Source organism: Poeciliopsis prolifica, unplaced genomic scaffold (assembly GCF_027474105.1).
Source record: "Poeciliopsis prolifica strain line A6 unplaced genomic scaffold, Auburn_PproV2 SCAFFOLD001, whole genome shotgun sequence".
Lineage (NCBI taxonomy): Eukaryota > Metazoa > Chordata > Actinopteri > Cyprinodontiformes > Poeciliidae > Poeciliopsis > Poeciliopsis prolifica.
In genome coordinates this window covers 2,741,395-2,761,778 of record NW_026562376.1, presented here as the reverse complement: position 1 = coordinate 2,761,778, position 20,384 = coordinate 2,741,395, and the positions used below count along the sequence as shown (strand labels likewise).

Sequence of the window (20,384 nt, the reverse complement as noted above, 5' to 3'; positions counted from 1 at the left end):
ATAATCATCAATTATTTAAGTAATCAATTGATCGTTAACTGGAGTTTACAAACTCAAAAAGGCCATTTGTAAGAAGAACTGTTAGGATTCAAGTTGGTGTGAGTGCTCCTCCGAATAGACAATCTTCGTGGGAGCGTTCCGGCAGGCTGACGCACCTGAAGCGGATTTCTGAAATCGGCTGCAGGATTCTTAAGAAGCGGTGGAGCAGCCATTCATCGCTCGATGGTCCCACTTGTTGGTCAGAGTCAATCCCAAGGTTTGCCAAGCTTCACGTTGACTAAGGACTAAGTTAATCTTTATTGTTTTTTCTCAGATTTTGGATGCTCTGCCTGGATCCAGCTAAGTTACCACGCCCACCCGAACACTGACACCGATCGCCCTCCGGACTAGACGCTCTCGTCTGCCGCCTGAGCCCGCAACCTTCTCGGAGCCTTTGCACCAACGGATCCTACCTCCTCCTCGGCAATCCTCCATCAGATGATCTGTAAGCCCTTCCCTCCACTTCCCTGTCAAGATCCTCTCACTCCCGCTCCTACTAACCTCTCCCCTCTCCAAGCAGTACCTGAGCCGCCCAGCCGCTCCCGAAACCAGAGGACAACTTAGGCTCAACATATTCCATAATAACTGTAATAAATCTTTGAACCAAACCTTCCGGTCTGATGTCTAAACCTGCATGTGGGTAAAGAAACTCAAATCCAGCATGACAGAACCATCGAGCCATGTTGACCCAGCAGGTTCTCACACAAGACCCGGTTTAAGTTCAGCAGAACTCCTAGCCCGCCATGACGCTATGCTTCGCACTTTATTAGACCAGCAGAGTTTCCAGGGCCAGCTGATGGATCAGTTGAGAACCACAGTCTCGGAACTATCACACAGGCTGGAGCAAAACCCTCAGCCTCAAATTACAGCGGGAGCAGCGGCCCCAGTCCTTCCTCCGGGGGTGGAGCAGATAGCGGTAGCGGCTTCAGGTGGGTCGCTCCGAGCTCGTGAGATTTCACCCCCGACACCAGAACATTATTCGGGAGAGATTGGAAAGTGTGGAGGATTCATTCTGCAGTGTTCTATTGTATTTTGCAGAGCTCCAGGCTCATTTCCGGATGACCCCGCCAAGATAGCTTACATGATCGGACTTTTGAAGGGAAGAGCCCTGAGATGGGCAGAAGCTAAATTTAGCCTCTCATCTCTTTCACAAACACCTTTTGCTACCTTCTTGAACGAGTTAAAGCAAACTTTTGGTTATGCAGAGTCCAGTTCAGAAATCTCGCATCAGCTTTGGAACCTGAAGCAGGGGTCCCGTTCTGTAGCTGAATTTGCCATTGATTTTCGCACTCTAGCAGCCACGTCTGGTTGGAATGACGAAGCTCTCAAAGGGGCTTTCATGCAGGCTCTCAATGAGACTCTCAAAGATGAACTGGCATGCAGGGATGAACCAGCCAGTTTGGAGAACTTGATAGCTTTGGCTATTAAGGTCGATATAGGACTTAGAGGAAGGTCCCGAGAGAAGAGAGCATTTAAACCTGTGCCTTTTTCAGACAAACTCGCACCAGAGGTTGCTATGGAAACCATCCCGAACACGCCTTCTTCCGAGGAGCCCATGCAGATCGGCCGCACCAGAATTTCCCCCACAGAACGACAACGACGACTAGAAGCTCGTGCCTGCTTCTATTGCGGTCTTACTGGCCACTTCGTCGCCGTATGCCCGGCTCGGTTAAAAGGCGGAGCCCACCAGTGATAACGGGAGTCCTGGTGGGTGGCTGTTCCAGTTTGATCTCCCGACTTTCTCTTTCTGCATCCCTTTTCATCAACCAAAGGTCAGTTAACGTATCGGCTCTAATTGATTCTGGATGTGAGCAGAACCTGATCGATGAAAATTTGGTAAAGAAACTAAATATTCCTACAATTTCTCTCCCCGTCGGTCCAAGTTTCCGCCCTGGATGGAGGAGTCTTGCCCGTCATTTCACAACAGACTAAACCCATTGAACTTCTGGTTTCAGGAAATCATCGTGAGATTTTGATCTTCTATGTGTTTCCCTCTCCGCAGACCCCTCTGGTGCTGGGTTTCCCTTGGCTGAGACAGCACAATCCTCACCTTATTGGAATGAGGGGAGAGTGGAATCATGGAGCAGAACCTGCCACTCAACCTGTCTACAGGCCGCCCAGACGACTCCACAATTGGACATCACCCGGGAGATGAGGAGGACATTCTGGACCTGTCCAAGATTCCCCCTGAATATCATGATTTGAAAATGGTTTTTCAGAAAAATAAAGCACTGTCACTTCCCCCCACCGCCCCTATGACTGTGCTATTGATCTCCTTCCCGGTGCTCCGTTGCCCTCCAGTCGACTTTATAACATTTCTAAGCCAGAGAGGGAGAGCATGCTAAAATATATTAACGAGTCCCGCTGCAGGCATTATTCGCCCCCACGTCTCCGCTGGGGCGGGATTTTTTTTTGTGTCTAAGAAAGACGGCTCTCTCAGACCATGTATTGATTATAAGTGTCTTAATCAGATCACGGTTAAAAATAAGTATCCCCTTCCCCTTCTCACATCAGCTTTTGAACCGGTACAGGGTGCCACCGTGTTTACTAAATTGGACCTACGAAACGCTTACCATCTGGTGCGCATCCGTGAAGGTGATGAATGGAAAACGGCGTTCAAAACCCCGCTGGCCATTTCGAATATCTGGTCATGCCTTTCGGTCTGACGAATGCCCCGGCCGTTTTCAGTCCCTTATCAATGACGTGTTGCGTGATTTTCTGGATCAATTTGTGTTTGTTACCTGGACGACATCCTGATTTTTTCTGAGACCCTGGCGGAACATAAACGGCATGTAAGGTTGGTCCTACAGCGTCTGTTAGAAAATAGTTTGTATGTTAAAGCGGAAAAATGCGAGTTTCATGTGCCTTCCATCTCGTTCCTGGGGTTCATTTTGGAGAGTGGGCAGGTGAAGCCGGATCCCGGGAGAATTCGCGCAGTTTTGGATTGGCCGACCCCATCCTCTCGCAAGCAACTACAACGTTTTTTGGGGTTTGCTAATTTTTATCGAAGGTTTGTCCGTAATTACAGTCAGACTGCGGCCCCCATGACCAGTCTTACGTCCACCAAGGTCCAGTTCTCCTGGACTCCGGAAGCTGACGCAGCGTTTTCGGCTCTGAAAAAGAAATTCGCTAATGCCCCGGTCCTGATCCAGCCAGACCCCACTAGGCAATTCACATTGGAAGTGGATGCTTCCGATTCAGGGGTGGGGGCGGTGTTATCTCAAACCTCGCCTTCTGATCACAAGATGCATCCGTGCGCTTTTTTTTCTCGCCGACTTTCTCCTTCAGAAAGAAACTATGACGTGGGGGACCGGGAGTTGTTGGCGATTAAAATGGCTTTTGAAGAGTGGCGCCACTGGTTGGAGGGGGCTGAGCTTCCGATTGTGGTTTGGACCGATCACAAAAATTTATCCTATCTGCAGACGGCTAACCGGTTGAATCCGCGACAGTCAAGATGGTCTCTTTTTTTTTTCCAGATTCAACTTTATCATTTCATATAGACCAGGTTCTAAGAATGTGAAACCAGATGCTCTCTCCCGACAATTCTCCTCTGATGAGGACCCTATTGTGGACACCATAGTTCCTCGCTCATGCATCATGGGGGGGGTTTCCTGGGACATCTCTGACCAGGTCCTCAAAGCTCAGCAGTCGGATCCTGATCCAGGTACTGGTCCTCCGGGTCGAATTTACGCTCCTTCTTCTGTTCGCTCCCGTCTGATCCATTGGGCTCACGCTTCCCGTTTTTCTGGTCACCCGGGCGCCAGTCGGACCGCGGCATTAATCAGGCGCTCCTTTTGGTGGCCGTCCCTTCATAAGGATGTGAAAGAGTATGTTTCGGCCTGCCCCTCCTGCGCTAAGAACAAGTCCAGCCATCAACTTCCCAGTGGGCTTTTGCAGCCCTTACCCGTTCCGGGACGTCCTTGGTCCCATATTGCTCTTGATTTTGTCACCGGCCTGCCCCCTTCTAAGGGGTTCACAGTCATACTTACCATCGTGGACCGTTTTTCCAAGGCCTGTCACCTTGTGCCCCTTAAAAAATTGCCGTCTGCTGCGGAAACTGCTCTTTTGCTTATTAAGCATGTTTTTAGGCTCCATGGGATTCCTAGGGAAATTCTATCTGACAGGGGACCCCAGTTTATCTCGAAGGTATGGAAAGACTTTTGTGGCGCGCTTGGGGCCAAGGTATCTTTATCTTCTGGGTTTCATCCTCAGACCAATGGGCAAACGGAGCGCATGAATCAGGAGATGGAATCTACACTTCGCTGCCTGTGCTCCTCCAACCCCTCCTCATGGTCCTCCCAGCTGCCCTGGGTTGAGTATGCACATAACAGCCACGTTTCTTCCGCTTCTGGTTTGTCCCCATTTGAATGTTCACTAGGTTATCAGCCTCCTCTCCTCCCATCGGACGAATCCCGGAATGCCGTCACGTCAGCCCAACACCACATTCGGAAGTGCCAGCGCATTTGGAGGGATGCTACTGCAGCATTGAATCGCACCGCTGCCCAGAATCGCCGCTTTGCGGACAGGAAGAGACGTCAAGCTCCTGTTTACAGGCCGGGTCAGAGGGTTTGGCTGTCGGCCAAAGACATTCCCCTAAAAGCTGCATCTAAGAAATTATCTCCTAAGTATTTAGGTCCGTTTGAGATCCAGGCTATTGTGAACCCCGCTGCGGTCAGACTCAGGCTCCCACCTTCTCTCAGGGTTCATCCCGTGTTTCATGTTTCCCTACTGAAGCCTGTGAGGTCTAGCCCGCTTTGCCCTCCAGTTGGCTCCCCTCCTCCCGTCCGCTATATTGATGGGGTCCGGCCTATACTATTAATAAAATCCTTGACGTACGTCGGAGGGGCAGGGGTTTTCAATATCTGGTGGATTGGAAAGGTTACGGCCCGGAGGAACGCTCCTGGGTTTCCAGGTCTTTTATTCTGGACAAGTCGGTTCTGAGGAGGTTTCATGCCACCAGAGCTTCGGGTTCCTCGGGACCGCCGGTGGCGGTCATTGAGGGAGGGGTAATGTTAGGATTCAAGTTGGTGTGAGTGCTCCTCCGAATAGACAATCTTCGTGGGAGCGTTCCGGCAGGCTGACGCACCTGAAGCGGATTTCTGAAATCGGCTGCAGGATTCTTAAGAAGCGGTGGAGCAGCCATTCATCGCTCGATGGTCCCACTTGTTGGTCAGAGTCAATCCCAAGGTTTGCCAAGCTTCACGTTGACTAAGGACTAAGTTAATCTTTATTGTTTTTTCTCAGATTTTGGATGCTCTGCCTGGATCCAGCTAAGTTACCACGCCCACCCGAACACTGACACCGATCGCCCTCCGGACTAGACGCTCTCGTCTGCCGCCTGAGCCCGCAACCTTCTCGGAGCCTTTGCACCAACGGATCCTACTCCTCCTCGGCAATCCTCCATCAGATGATCTGTAAGCCCTTCCCTCCACTTCCCTGTCAAGATCCTCTCACTCCCGCTCCTACTAACCTCCCCTCTCCAAGCAGTACCTGAGCCGCCCAGCCGCTCCCGAAACCAGAGGACAACTTAGGCTCAACATATTCCATAATAACTGTAAAATAAATCTTTGAACCAAAAACCTTCGGTCTGATGTCTAAACCTGCATGTGGGTAAAGAAACTCAAATCCAGCATGACAAGAACAGTCAGAGCAATAAATAAGCCAAAGCTGTACAGATATGTATACATTTTCTGTTTAAAATGAAAAAAAACTTCTTTGTCTGCAAATATTTTCTATCCAGATTTTCTTAAGTGTCAGTTTTAGTTTTAAATTCTGTAAAAAGCACCTTTTGCTATCCAATTATTAATTGGTTAAACCAAAAGTATCATCAGATTAGCCCTACACAGTATTGATGTTATGTCAAGCAGAAAAGTTTTTCATATTTCTGGGATTTTTTTTTTAGCTGCAGGTGCATCCTTTGCTACAAATAATCAAATGTTTATTCACCAAAGGAGCATTTTCGCATTTTAGGTATTACATGTTTATTGCTTAAAAAAAGAACTGAATTATTTGTTTATTGCATATTTAATATATTTCTAATATTGTATTGTCATTAAGGATCTGAAATCTGAATTAATCCTAAAGGAGAAGAGAACTGACTTTCTGTAGGTGGTTTTACATTTTCTACTATTTCTGACCACTAGATGGTGCCATTGTGTTTAGAAACTTTCAGTCTCTTTCATCAAGATGTGAATCGTTTCTCCATGACGTCACTTCATTTTTAATGAAGGATTATTAAATGTTAACATAATTTTGAGACAGCTATATTAAATACTGAGTAAACAAACAGAAAAAAGTAAAAACTTTACTCCGTTAAGTGCATAGCACTCAAAATAAAATGAAAATTGGCGTTATGTTTTTTAGATCATGTTGCTTTTTTTTTTTTTTTTTTTTTACATTATCTTCTCGTTTTTCTCGCTCATCAAATCCTCGTCTTTGTAGCAAATCAGTCATTTTTGATTGAAAAACTGATGCTGTTTTGTCATGCAACACGGCTCAATGATAGTCGCATTTGAATTGTCATGAAAAGATCGGATTCGGGTCGCATTTCATCCCAAAAAATCGGAATTGAGTCACTTTAGGTTGCAGTGTGAACGCAGCATATTTGGCCGTTTCTTCTTCCTTTTTCTGTATCAACTTTCTTCGTTTAAGGACAGCGCACTGGAGGTCAAACTACAACACTAAAATTAAAGTCTCATCCATTGGAACTAATTTTAATTTAATAACCCATTAAATCCTAAATCAATAAATTTTTCATCTCCAATCCCAGTCAAATAATGTGATTCTTAAATAAAATATACAGACTCTGACACAATTTCTTGTTGTAATGATAACCAAGAGTACAACCAGAATCTGTTTATTGACTTGCCTGATGATCAGTTTTCTCTGAAGAAAGTAATACAATAAAATTCATACCAGCAGATTATAAAACGTCTTGTCAGGTAGCAATTAAAATAAACAGTGTGGGACTTTGAAGATAGTGTTGTGTCTTATTAATGAATGAGCAAAAAAAAAAAAAATGTTTTATCATTGAGTCCTTCCTTCAGTTTCTGCAGAAAACATCATTGATTTCCTCTCAACTGGATCTTCATCAAATAAGGTTTGGGAGTCAAAGTTGCTCCAAAGACTGGTGTCAAGTCAGGTTCTCCTGCATCCTCCGGCCAGATGAACTTAAACTTCCTCAGCAGAGTCACCATAATGAGGAAGAGCTCCATGCGAGCCAGACCCTCTCCAAGACAAATTCGAGAACCTGGTTCACAAAACAACCATGTTCAGATATTTTAATATACCTTAGTGTGTCTCATCTCACTGACATTAAATCTACCTGCAGAGAAAGGCATGAAGGCCTCAGGTTTGACAAACTCTCCCTGTTCATTCAGGAAGTTTTCAGGGTTGAACTCATGAGGGAATTTCCACTGTCCCTCTTCCCTCAGGACTGAGGTCAGGTTCTGGATGATCATTGTACCCTGAAGAAAATCAAAAAGGGAGAGAAAAGCAGTCAAGTTGTTTGTCTTATTTTCAGCCACACATAAAGATTAATAGATCAAGATGCTAACAACCTGAGGAATGGAGTATCCCATGAGCTCTGTGTCCTTAGTGGTGCAGTGGAAGACACTGAGAGGAACTGTGTTGGCAATCCTCTGAATCTCATGGATCACAGCCTGGAACAAAGCAGATTTCTTAAAATCTCTCCATCATGACATGCAATTACACTTATTGATAGAGCAAAAACAAGAGCACAGAATCTGAAAAAGGTACAGTTTACCAACCAGAAACAGGTCACCAAGCAGAAAAAATCTGACCTGACTGTAAAAACTGAAGTAATTATCTTTGGACTTAAAGAGGAACAATCTAGAGTCAACACACAGCTTCAGGTGTTACAGCTGGAAAGTAGAGATCAGGCCTTAAATCTGGTGATGGACTCTGATCTGAAGCTTCAAAGAAACATAAAAACAGTTACAAAGTCGGCCTTCTATCACCTGAAGAACATCTCCAGGATCAGAGGAATAATGTCTCAGCAAGAGCGAGAGAAACTCATCCATGAGTTTATCTTTAGTTGCATTGATTACTGCAACAACGTCTTCACAGGTCTGCTTAAAAATATCAATCCTCCAGCTGCAGCTGATCCAGAACGCTGCTGCTGGTGTTCTGACTAAAACCAGGAAGATGGAGCACATAATTCTAGTTCTAAAGTCCTTCACTGAGAGAAAAGACATTAAAATACTGTTGTTAGTTTATAAATCACTGAACAGTTTAGCATCACAATACTTTAATGATCTTCTGCTGTCGTATCAACCTTCCAGAACTTTCAGGTCTTCTGGTTCTGGTTCAGAACCAAACATGGAGAAGCAGCATTCAGCTTCTATGCTGCACAAATCTGGAGCAAATTTCCAGAAAACTGCAATCATGCTGAAACACTGAGTTCCATTAAAACAGTAAAGCACTTCTGTGACCTTCAAGACTCCAGATGGCCACATAAATAGAACTTCAAGATAAAATCCCATGAAATTCATATGTGGTCACATGTGGTTCCCATTTTCAACATGTGATAAAGTATTTTTTTGATGTGATCCATGGTTTATTCAACATGTGACACATTTCTATTTCAATAATAGAAAGTGTTTGAGCATTATTGTTGAAAAACACTGTTTTCAGTAACTCCATGATTGATTCATTGACTACGTCTTTAGGAAGCATTTCACCTGTGTGTAAGGCATGCTGTGCCTGTCCTCAAAAGTGACCTGATCATGTCCCTGCAGCACCCGGTCGATCTCCTGCTGACATCGCTCTGAGGGAGGGAAAACAGGCGATGTATGGTTATCAGTTCAACTGAATACATTTGAAGAAGTTAATGTTTTTCCACGTCAAAGTGCACCTTGAATGTGAGGGTGAATCATGAGGTAGAGAAATCCGGTCAGCAGGGTGTTGGAGGTGGTGTCCGTCCCAGCAGCATAGAGGTCAAAAGTCATTCTTGTCAGCTGTTCCTCAGAAAAAGTGGAATCATCAGCTCTCTGAACATTGGAAGACAAAGAGGCATAAAATTCAAATAAAAAAAAACTTTGTAACATGACAAAAACTTCAACAATCAGTTTCTTACTTTTGTTGTATTTAATTATGAATAATTGCATTTATGATGATGTGATGATGAAAATGTACATCTTTAGGTGGCATTGATTTTTTTGTAAATAAATTTGCATTTGATTTTGTACTTTATTTGTATTTATGTTGAGTAGACTGGTTTTCTATGTTGTGCTAATGATGCAAAATAATTTCTGTATCCTGGGATCCATAAAGTGCATTTTATCTTAATAAGGCAGATATTTCGTTTGGCTATTTCTCATTAATGTGGCTCATCTCTTTCACAAAAAACACAAGTAAGATAAGGATGACACACCTTATCCAGCTCGTCCAGGTAGCAGTCGACCAAATCCCGCGGCTCTCCAGGGACTCTGCTCTTCTTGTGTTCATTCACCAAACGTCGTGCAATGTTCAGAAAAGTCTACAGCGCAGAAGTTAGTTTACATTCTTTGGAAGAATTTGTCTATTTTTTGTGTTTTTTGGTGTCGTATTGCACATTATATTTTAAGGGCACAGACTGAATATGAAAAGAAAAGTCTGTGCTTAAAGTTAGAGCTTTATGTTGGAAAGCCTACAAATGAGGTTGTTACAGAAATCCTTCTGCTATTGGATTAGATTCCTCCAGACGTTCAGAGAAATTTCAATAACATTCTGTTTGATTTGATTATTCTAGCATTAAATATTTAACCTGTTTGTGAAAACTGACACATTTGCTTTGCAAGTGAAAAAAAATTGTTTCCATTTTTATTCTACAAGTTAAGTCTTTGTGTTTGAGCTGCAGCTTGTTCACAAATCTCTTAGGAAAAAGCAGCTGTGGGCTCTTGCTTTGTAGCTAATCTCTCTAAATCTTTATTGAAATGTACTTGATGAGAAATCATATCAGCCAATCTTTATCCAGGGGTGACAGGAAAGCAAAAAAAAAAAAGAATATATAGAGAGAAATATTGAGTGTGTGAACTTGTCAAAATAACTTTCTGTCCCACATTACCTCCATATTCTGAAAGGCTTTGTCGTAGGGCAACCGGAGGGAACGGATCAAAGGAAACGAGTCATAGATCTGAGAAAAAAGAGAAATTATTACAGTACACGAATTAAATATATATATAAAAAAAACAGATCCTGTCTGGATAAAACATTTCTCATCTTAAGATATTCAACTTTTATTATGACAGTCAAACTTTAAGAAATACTTTCACAATATGATCTTTGATTTGTTTATTGTTTAGAGGTTTCAACTGAGAAAAATAAATCTAGCAAAAAGGTGCTTTAGTGTTTGAAAAGATTAATACCAGTGATTTGTTCAAACTTTACACAACAACTTAAACCAAGAATATTATCTGAAAATGTTCAGATTGTGATCATCATAATCTGCTTTCGTTACCCACTTCATCCCATTTCTGTCTGACGCTGTGACTCACCATAGCCCACGGTCCGTTGGCTATTTTGATGATCTCAGTGAAGCATCTGACAATAATTTTAATCGTCTCGTCTTCGTACTCGTAACGTGTTCCATACAGAACCTTGCAGATGATGTTGGAGGCTGCATTATGAAACAGGAACTGAGGACTCAAAGTTTTACCTGAAAAAGACGCCAGACTAAAATGTGACAGGCTCACAAGCAAGAACAAAGAAACCGAATAACGCTTAAAATCACAGAAGACGCACCAGTGTTGTCATCTAGAGTTTTAATTATGTGCTGAATCTCTTCATGGATTCTTTCCTCCATTGACTTCTTTCCCAAACCAAAGTTTCTCAGAGTCATGAGAGCAAAGCGCCGATGGTCCCTCCACAGCGAACCATAATCAACCATAATCACACCTATAAAAGACAAAAAACTAACTTTCAAAGTGACGTTTAGCTACACAGTAACCTCAAATGATTGGGTTTTGTTTTATTCCAAAGTGTTTTCTTTATATGAACAAAAATGAGGAACAATCTTGATTAGATTAAACTAAACTGAATGTTTAGAATAATTACATAATGGCAAAAAAACAGAATGCTCATCTTCCACCAAAACAGTTAGTACTGTATATTATACTGACAATTAGAACAGGAGTTTGAATACTTTCATTTACTTTTATACCAAATTGGTCTTACTAGTCTTTTTGTGCACATACATTACCTTTGCTATCGGTGACGTTAGAAACTAACATATTTTGTGGACGACCAGCGAAATCAGCAGCTTTGGTCACCATCGCCTCCTTCATGGCCTTAAACTCGTTGAAGACCACAGCTGGTTTCAGACCCAAAAACAGACTGTAGACCTTTCCATAGGACTGCCTCAGCTGGAAGAAAGAAGTTTTGTTTTTCAGATTTCTTTCCCTTGTCTTTTACTCCTTCATCCATCCATCCTTAAACCTGTGAGGGAAGTCTGGCGATGAGTCGAGGCAGAAGACCAAAGATTTATGAACTGGAAATGGAGTGATGATGGTTAGGTAACAGAACGAACCTCTTATCCTGAAACCTGTTTTTCCCATCCTGGAATTACGCATCATTTTCCCTACTGCATGTATCAGAGTTTCCAGTGACTATATAACTGGTAAAGTTAACATTTCAAAAATAATTACGTGCAATGGAAACACAGAAATTTTGAAAAAACTGTAATATTTTGATAAAAAGTTTTTCACTAGTGATTATCTAGAGATTATTCATCTTTTCAATATTTCTACTAGATTATTGACCAGTTGGCTGGTCACTCATTTCTAATCCATTCCTGAAGCAAAGCAAGCAGAAATAAATTTGTCATTAGCTCTGGCTTATCAGTGTTTCCAAGCCTGCAAACACCAAACTTTGGTTTGGTGCACAGCAAAGTTATGTTTTGCTGTGACTAAGCAAAACGTCACTTTACTTTCTGTCTAAATAGTGTAGGACAGTAGCTATAAATGTTTTAATAACTTTTGCATTTGAAATCTTTAGAAATTTCTGTTATGAATTAACTGTTATGAGGGAGTATTTAAAGGTAAAACACATGAAAAGTGTTTATGCAGTAAAAACAGAGATACTTTGGGATAATTTATCTAAGAATCTTTATCTTTATTTCCTGAGTCATGCTGACATTATGCTGGGCACCATTTCAGTTCATGTAATGTTTGACGTTGTTGCAGAGTAACCTATGCCTTACATACATACAGTACAAAGTTTTCTTCAACCCAAACTAATTATTCCACTAAATATTAGCTTATCAACAATGGAGTCAAAGTTTATGCTGTACCTGCAATTCTGAACAAGTAAAACTGAAGCTCTTAAGCATTAATTTCAATTTAAGTAAGACATGGAAATTAATTTTATATAAACTGTAAAAACAATAAATAAGAAAGAAAGAAAGAAAATGGCTTATCATAACTTTTCTTACCCTTTCAAAGTCTTTTAAGGGGTTCTTTATGTTCAGGTTCCAAAGGTTCCCCAGAACAGGCAGACTGGGGGGTCCGGGTGGGAAGTTCTTGGGTCTCTGAGGTTTGAGTTGAAAAAGAAGGAAGACAACACAGAGCACCAGCAGAAAGGCTGAAATCATGTTGGCTTATATTGGATCAAACCGAAGAGACGACCTGCTGAGTCTCTATCTCAGCGCTGACTGCCCTTTGCTTCTTTGCATTTAAAGTGAGAGGCAACATCTGGCTTAAATAGATGGTCATAAAAGAAGACAGAAAATGAAGTGATGAACTCTAATCATGGTCTTTAGTTTAAATTCCTTTTTGTAATCGGTTGGGTTTATTGATTAAGTTACTGCATGTATCAGAGTTTACAGTGACTATATAACTGGTAAAGTTAACATTTCAAGAATTAAATGTTAAAACTGTAATATTTTGATAAAAAGTTTTTCACTAGTGATTATCTAGAGATTGTTCACTGTCCACTTTCAAAGCTCGTCTTAAAACCCATTTATTTCACTTGGCTTTCAACTCCAGCGAGATCTAGTTTTATACTGTAAGTTTGTTGTTTTAAACTGTATTTGTTTTTATCTATTTTATGTACAGCACTTTGTTTCAGCTGTGGTTGTTTTAAAGTGCTTTATAAATAAAGTTGGTATGGTATGGTATGGTATGGTATGGTATGGTATGGTATGGTATGGTATGGTATGGTATGGTATGGTATGGAATGGTATGGTATGGTATGGTATGGTATGGTATGGTATGGTATGGTATGGTATGGAATGGTATGGTATGGTATGGTATGGTATGGTATGGTATGGTATGGTATGGTATGGTATGGTATGGTATGGAATGGTATGGTATGGTATGGTATGGTATGGTATGGTATGGTATGGTATGGTATGGTATGGTATGGTATGGTATGGTATGGAATGGTATGGTATGGTATGGTATGGTATGGTATGGTATGGTATGGTATGGTATGGTATGGTATGGTATGGTATGGTATGGAATGGTATGGTATGGTATGGTATGGTATGGTATGGTATGGTATGGTATGGTATGGTATGGAATGGTATGGTATGGTATGGTATGGTATGGTATGGTATGGTATGGTATGGTATGGAATGGAATGGTATGGTATGGTATGGTATGGTATGGTATGGTATGGTATGGTATGGTATGGAATGGTATGGTATGGTATGGTATGGTATGGTATGGTATGGTATGGTATGGTATGGAATGGTATGGTATGGTATGGTATGGTATGGTATGGTATGGTATGGTATGGTATGGTATGGTATGGTATGGTATGGTATGGTATGGTATGGTATGGAATGGTATGGTATGGTATGGTATGGTATGGTATGGTATGGTATGGTATGGTATGGTATGGTATGGTATGGTATAAGGAAAAGGACCAAACTTAAATCTTGAAAACTGCTTGGAAACATAAGTTGCAGAAAATGGTTTTTCCTTTTATACTCCAAATTAGTGGAATAGCATGATTTAATAGACCAGAAATAAAAATAGCCTGTAGTGTGACTGTGTAAAACGATAGTCACACAACAGTTCCAAAATAGTGCAGAAAATAATAAGGTAAATAATAATAATAATAATTATTATTAAAATCTTCTTCTGTTCGCTGATCGGCCTGATTGACTTTCTACTGGAGAATCCAGGTCAATGGGAGGAAGCCCAGATGGAGGAAGATGAAAATGGATTTACGTTGAATGGAAATGGCCAGATTGATGGTGCTCACGTTTGTTGACTCTATATGCACAGATACAGATATTTATGGGATGTTGCTCTTCTGTCGTTGTTGACAATTCTCTCAAGCAAAAACTACACCGATACATATGTTTGTAAAGTTGCCATCATTTTTCCTTGCAGGAACAAAAATCACCTGAATTTGTAAAGGATGGAAATTATTGCACCATATCTAGAGATAATGAGCTATGATCTCCAGTTTATAATTTTTCATCTTTTGGCTGTTTCTGACCACTAGATGGAGACGTTGTGTTGCAGATGCTGTCAAGGTTTCATTGAAACTTCAGTACATTCAGTCCAATCCAATAACTTACTCTTTTTTTAGTTATGGAATTGTTTTTCTAATTTAACTTAAAAAAAAAACATCAGATATTTTGTTTTTCTCGTTTATTTTGAAACAGAAGAACCAAAGAACAAACCATATGCAGATTCCAGGGAGTCTTTCAATCTGTTTCTGGTGGCTCACACAAACAGCCTCAGTGATTTGACCTCAGCTTGACCTTCATGGTGTATGGTTTAGGAGTCAGTGTGACTCCAAAGACTGGAGTGAAGTCTGGTTTTTCCGCCTCCTCCGGCCAGATGAAGTTAAACTTCCTCAGCAGGGTAACCGTGATGAGGAAGAGCTCCATACGAGCCAAACCTTCGCCGAGACACGTCCGAGGACCTGAGGCGCAAAAACAACCATCTTCACTTTTATAAGCGCAACTCAATCTTTGTCTGCTTCATATTTCCAGTTGTGGCATCACTTTCTGTGTTTTACCTGCAGAGAAAGGCATGAAGGCCTCAGGTTTGACAAACTCTCCCTGTTCATTCAGGAAGTTTTCAGGGTTGAACTCATGAGGGAATTTCCACTGTCCCTCTTCTCTCAGCACTGAGATCAGGTTCTGGATGATCATTGTACCCTGACGTTCAGCAAAAAAACATTCTCACATGTTCACCAAGAGGTGCCAAAGCTCAACGATGACTTTCCACTTACCTTGGGAATGGAGTAACCCATAAGGTCTGTGTCTTTAGTCGTGCAGTGAAAAGCACTGAGGGGAACCGTGTTGGCAATCCTTTGAATTTCATGGATCACAGCCTAAACAGAAACATATTGTTTCCACAAACACAGAAAAAACAACTTGTCAGTTTGCAGTAACAAATGGTGAATGATGACATCACAATCTACCTGCATATAAGGCATGCTGAGTCTGTCCTCGAAAGTGACCCGATCCTTCCCGTCCAGAACCTGGTCTATCTCCTGCTGACATCGCTCTAAGTTATGAGAGAATAAGTCAGCAGCTGTGCTCTGTGTTCTGAAAAGTACTGATAAATTACAAACATGTAGAAGTAGGATTAATAAGAAAAGATTAAAAATGTGTATAAAACAAGAAACCCTTGTTCTGGATCGTTGCAGATGTCATTTATAATCCACATTTTATGTATTTATGGACATTTCTTAAGCTGTCTGAACACATTTCCTGCCAAATTAACCCATAAGCTGCAAACCCAGTTCTGCAGAATCTATAAGGAGCTCTTGATGTTCTAATTTTTCAGCACTTTTCAGTATCTGTGCAACTGTCCCAGCTGTGAACAGTTGTTTCTGTGAAACCTCAGGCTAGAGGTCTTCAACATGAGGGGCGTCACGCTGGGGGAACCGCCCTTCCCAGATTTATGGACATCCACAGTTGCTTCTTTAAGCTCATTGGTTTTTCCTGATGTATTTACACTTTAACTCTATTACACCCTTTTATGTTCTTCCAAAACTTTGCATAGTTGCTGATGAAAATCGAGCTCTTTAAAGAGTGATATGTGGCTTTCTACTGAAGCAGAAAGGCTGTACTTAGTTTTTGACATACAGAAACTGCAGAAACTGTTTCAGTTTTGCCACATAGATTATTACTTTTGTATAATTAAGGTTAAATTGAATTAATTTTAAACTGTGCTAACAACCGGATCATTTTCATTATGTCAATGAAAACATATACTCTTTTTCACAAAGGTTATTTTGTGCAGATGCTTTAATCCATGATTGAACTGTTGCAGAAAATGGCAGAAACAATTAGGGAGGTGTGATAAATGAAGGCTCACCTTGTATGTGTGGATAGTTCATGAGGTAAAGAAACCCGGTCAGCAGGGTGTTGGAGGTGGTGTCCGTCCCAGCAACATAAAGATCAAAAGTGATTCTTCTCAGCTGCTCCTCAGAAAACATGGAGTCTTCATTTTTCTGAAGAGTAAAAATTGATTCATTTGAAATTGATAAACAAGAAAATGTGAAAGCTCTGTCAGCTTTTACTAAAATATGCAGAAAATCTGTGGATAAGAAAAATCTATTAAGAGAACAAAGTTTATAATTTCACTGCATTTGCAATTTTTTTACACAACATAATTTAGTTTGTTGCTTTTACACACATTTTCCAATTCATCCAAATAGCAGTCAACAAAATCCCGAGGCTCTCCGGAGACTCTGGTTTTCTTGTGTTCGTTCACCAAACAGCTGGCATGACTCAGAAAAATCTAAAACACAAAAGAATTTCAGTCACATTTAATTACTATTTCATTATATTTGATAGCTGATGTGCATGTTGTTGGATTTATTGTGCTTCTGTCTTTACCTCCATGTCTTCAAAGGCTTTATTGAAGGGCAGCGGCAGGTGGCGAATTAAAGGGATGGAGTCGTACAGCTGTGGAGACAGGCGCTTATTACAATAAGTTAAATCGATTCATGGACCACAGAGTTTTAGAAATCTTACTTTTTATATGCAGTATGTACAAGTTAATCATGACATCATAGCAATTTATAAGTAAGCTTTCAAAATAAATGTATTCTCCTGTATTGCCATGTTTTATGTCAAATGTAACATTGTAATGGAATCAACTTTAAAATGTAAAATTAAGCTTCTGGAAGTTTCAAGATTCTGATTGCACATGTTTTTATTATTATTATTATTATTATTATTATTATTATTATTATTATTATTATTAAATCAATGGACCAAAACTGCATTAATTTCACTTCGACATTTTTGCAGATTACCACAAGGGGGCACCAAAAGGCAACATTTGCCCCATTTTTTTAAACCAAAGGTTCTTTTATCTGTCAGATTAGTGGCGTAACTGATGAAGCAGACATTATTTACAACACTTATACTTTGATCTTTCATACTTCCAGGAACTGTTTGTTTTATTCTGTCGTTAATCACATTTGTCAGTTAGTTTTGCCTGAAAATCATCCAGGAACTCACCATGGCCCAAGGTCCATTGGCTATTTTAGTCATCTCAGCAAAGCAGCGAACAATCAGCTTGATTGTCTCGTCATCGTACTCATAGCGTGTCCCAAAGAGAACCTGACAGATGATGTTGGAGGCGGCGTTATGAAACATGACCTGAGGACTCAGAGTCTGACCTGTGAAGACAAAACATTTCATAAAACTGATGGAAAAAACACAACTCAACCATAATTAATGACTACTTACTGCAGCATTAGTGTGTGGGCGAATGACTGATTTTAGTGTAAAATGTTATAAACATTTTGCGTGTTATTGTCTACATACAAAAACTTTATGCATGTGCTGCAGCACAACAAGACGATTCTTTTACTTGCAGGTCACTTACATTTTTCTTTTTAGCTATGCTAATTACACTCCTTTCAGTTAGTTAGAAATGTTACCAGTCAAATGTAACATTTAGTTTACTTTTTTATTAATTTATGTATTTTCCCTATTTCTGTAGTTACTAAGCCTTTTAGAAAAGTGTAGTATTTGGATTTCTACTCCAAAAAAGATGCATTTCTACTGAACAACAGAAGAGGAATAAGGTGGCAAAAACGTAAAACTAAAAGGAAAATGCTTCTAAAACAAAAGTCATTCTTGTGTGAGCCAACTTGTAATACAAGATATAACATAAATATTCTTCTCCAAAGTAACTTGTCAACCTGATACCAAATTTCACCAATAACTGAAAGCATCAGTTTGGACAAAAAAAACAGCAGGAATTTGTTGAAATTTAACCTACCGCTGTTCTTTTCCAGCGTTTTAACTGTGTGTTGAATTTCTTCAAGGATTTTGTCCTCCATGGACTTTTTCCCCAGACCGAAGTTCCTGAGGGTCATCAGAGCAAAGCGGCGATGCTGCCTCCACATCGGGCCGTAATCGACCATAACCACACCTGCAATAAAGAGTCCAACTCATCATCATCAAAGATAATGACAATCTGTAGTGAAAGGATTTACATGAAAAAGCAATGATTACATTTAGAGAAATAAAAAATAAATAAACCATGTTCATGTAGTTCATGTTAGAGATAAAAGAACTTCATGTTAATGAGTGAAATCACAAATTCCACCTTTTCTCTGGGTGACATCATTTATAAAAAGGTCTTGAGGTCTTCCAGCAAAATCTGCAGCTTTGACAACAATCGCCTCCTTCATGGACTCAAACCCATTGATGACGACAGCCGGTTTTGAACCAATGAACAGACTGTAGACATTTCCATACGACTCCCTCAGCTGGAAGGAAACAGTACAACAGTCATTTTTATTAATAGTTTTAATTCTCATGTTACTTAGATAACTCAGCATTTTCTGATAAATTGTGAACAAAAAGATTTTAAAAAATCATATTTGACTAAAAAAAAGTCTTTGCCAACTGTTTATAAAAGAAAAAGTTTTTTGTCAATTCAATAAAAGGATGACCAACTTTCTCACAGAGAAGAAAAGTAATGTATTACGAATAGAAATAAGACATGAGAGAGAATAAAACTTTTGCCCTCTAGAGAACAAACCAGATGTACAATCTGTGTGAAAAATCATTGTTTTTCTTTTTCTCTCTGACCAACATTTAATAAAACTAAACCTTCCGGTTTGTTTCTTTGAATTCAAAAGTTTGCATTTATTTCTGCAGCAAATGCAACCAGGGCCAAATGTGGGCTTCCAGAAAATGTCCACAACTTTCTGCTGAACGTTTGGCCCAACAGGTCTCTGCTTCTTTGTGAGCCAAAGATCTTCCTCACAAACATCTTTTCAGCTGTATGTGACTGAGATCATCCCTCTGAAACATGGATTTTAAACCAAAATTATCTTCCAAACCAACAGAAAGTTTTTTCTTTTGTACTTTATTGGGATTTTTAGCCCACTTATTATTAGATAATCAAGACTGTGAGTTAAAGATTTTCTAATACTCTGTGTTCAGTCCAGGTTAACTAGGTGTGGGTTAGTGGATCTACTCCAAACCTTTTCTTACCTTCTCAAAGTCCTTTAAGGGGTTCTGTAAGTTCAGATGCAGCAGGTTCCCCAGTACAGGCAGACTGGGAGGCCCTGGAGGGAAGTTCTTGGGTCTCTGAGGTTTGAGTTGAAGAATGAAGAAAAGACAGAACCCCAACAAAAACAGTGAAACAATCATGGTGGTTCAGATTGGATTAAACTGAACTGCAAAGCTGCTCGAGTTCTTATGACGGAGCAGCTCAGCTCTCTGTGCTTTGCTTCTGTACTTTGATTCTTTGTATTTAGGAAATCAAATATGAATGGAGAACTGTTTACAGCGACAGGAAGTGACATATATGGGGGGTGTTTTCTTAGAGCTAACATGGTACATCTGGGCAAAACGGTCACATAAAAAAATCCTTTTGAAAAAATTTTTAGTATTAGTTATCAGTAAGTTAACCTGACAAAAATCTCCGTTACTTTAGAAAAACATTTAGCTGCAGCTCAAAGAGAAACATTTGCAGTTGTCTCAATAATTGCAATGCCTTGTATGTGTTCACTTACTTTAAGTTTTATTGTTTTGTTTTAAACATGTTTTTGAGCACAAGAGCCACATGACTCAATAAAAGTCATGACTACATAAAAAACAAAACCTACGGTGTTTTTTTTGTTTTTAAGAGTTTTAAACTGCTGCTTTTCTCAGTGCTAACACTAAGTTGCTCATAAAAGGGAACTAGATTTTGAGGGACAAATTCACAGCTATATGCTGAATCCATACAAACTACAAATAATATTTTGCATTTTTTTATCTACCAAATGCAAAATGCTGCCATCTGCTGGGGCTGATGGGCAAGTTCGTCTCTTTAGTTTAGTGGAATCTGATTTGTGATTCTGCTGGAGAAATGAAGCAAATAGCAAATAAAAACAATTAAAAAAAAAAATTCCCACCA

General features: G+C 40.3%; 2 protein-coding genes and 1 long non-coding RNA gene across 5 annotated transcripts; 1 reads left to right on the top strand and 2 right to left on the bottom strand.

The window, feature by feature from the left end:
- Positions 1-93: 93 nt before the first annotated feature.
- On the top strand, positions 94-622 carry LOC129374350 (uncharacterized). Its single transcript, XR_008607496.1, has 3 exons — positions 94-238; positions 314-484; positions 560-622. It is a non-coding gene; the product is annotated as an uncharacterized LOC129374350 (long non-coding RNA).
- A 6,257-nt stretch (positions 623-6,879) lies between these two features.
- LOC129373570 (cytochrome P450 2J6-like) lies at positions 6,880-14,634 on the bottom strand. 2 transcript variants are annotated; one of them, XM_055051612.1, is made up of 11 exons: positions 12,470-14,631; positions 11,240-11,402; positions 10,783-10,935; positions 10,536-10,696; positions 10,106-10,174; positions 9,434-9,538; positions 8,915-9,050; positions 8,742-8,827; positions 7,599-7,700; positions 7,364-7,505; positions 6,880-7,288 (listed from the first exon to the last, which is right to left on the bottom strand). In XM_055051612.1, exons 1-11 carry the CDS (start codon positions 12,626-12,628, stop codon positions 7,101-7,103), a joined length of 1,464 nt encoding a protein of 487 aa, XP_054907587.1. In that variant the 5' UTR covers positions 12,629-14,631; the 3' UTR covers positions 6,880-7,100. The 2 variants fall into 2 exon arrangements, with proteins under 2 accessions (XP_054907587.1, XP_054907667.1); XM_055051692.1 differs by lacking the exon at positions 9,434-9,538 and having other exon boundaries at positions 12,470-14,634.
- Positions 12,486-20,339, bottom strand: LOC129373286 (cytochrome P450 2D17-like). Of its 2 annotated transcripts, none has more exons than XM_055051191.1 (12): positions 19,475-20,339; positions 18,579-18,741; positions 18,249-18,401; positions 17,480-17,640; positions 16,850-16,918; positions 16,647-16,751; positions 16,326-16,461; positions 15,424-15,509; positions 15,232-15,333; positions 15,016-15,157; positions 14,675-14,940; positions 12,486-12,565 (listed from the first exon to the last, which is right to left on the bottom strand). In XM_055051191.1, the coding sequence occupies exons 1-11, from the start codon at positions 19,631-19,633 to the stop codon at positions 14,732-14,734; spliced, it is 1,485 nt and encodes a 494-aa protein (XP_054907166.1). In that variant the 5' UTR covers positions 19,634-20,339; the 3' UTR covers positions 12,486-12,565; positions 14,675-14,731. The 2 variants fall into 2 exon arrangements, with proteins under 2 accessions (XP_054907166.1, XP_054907227.1); XM_055051252.1 differs by having other exon boundaries at positions 14,675-14,919.
- Positions 20,340-20,384: the final 45 nt, after the last annotated feature.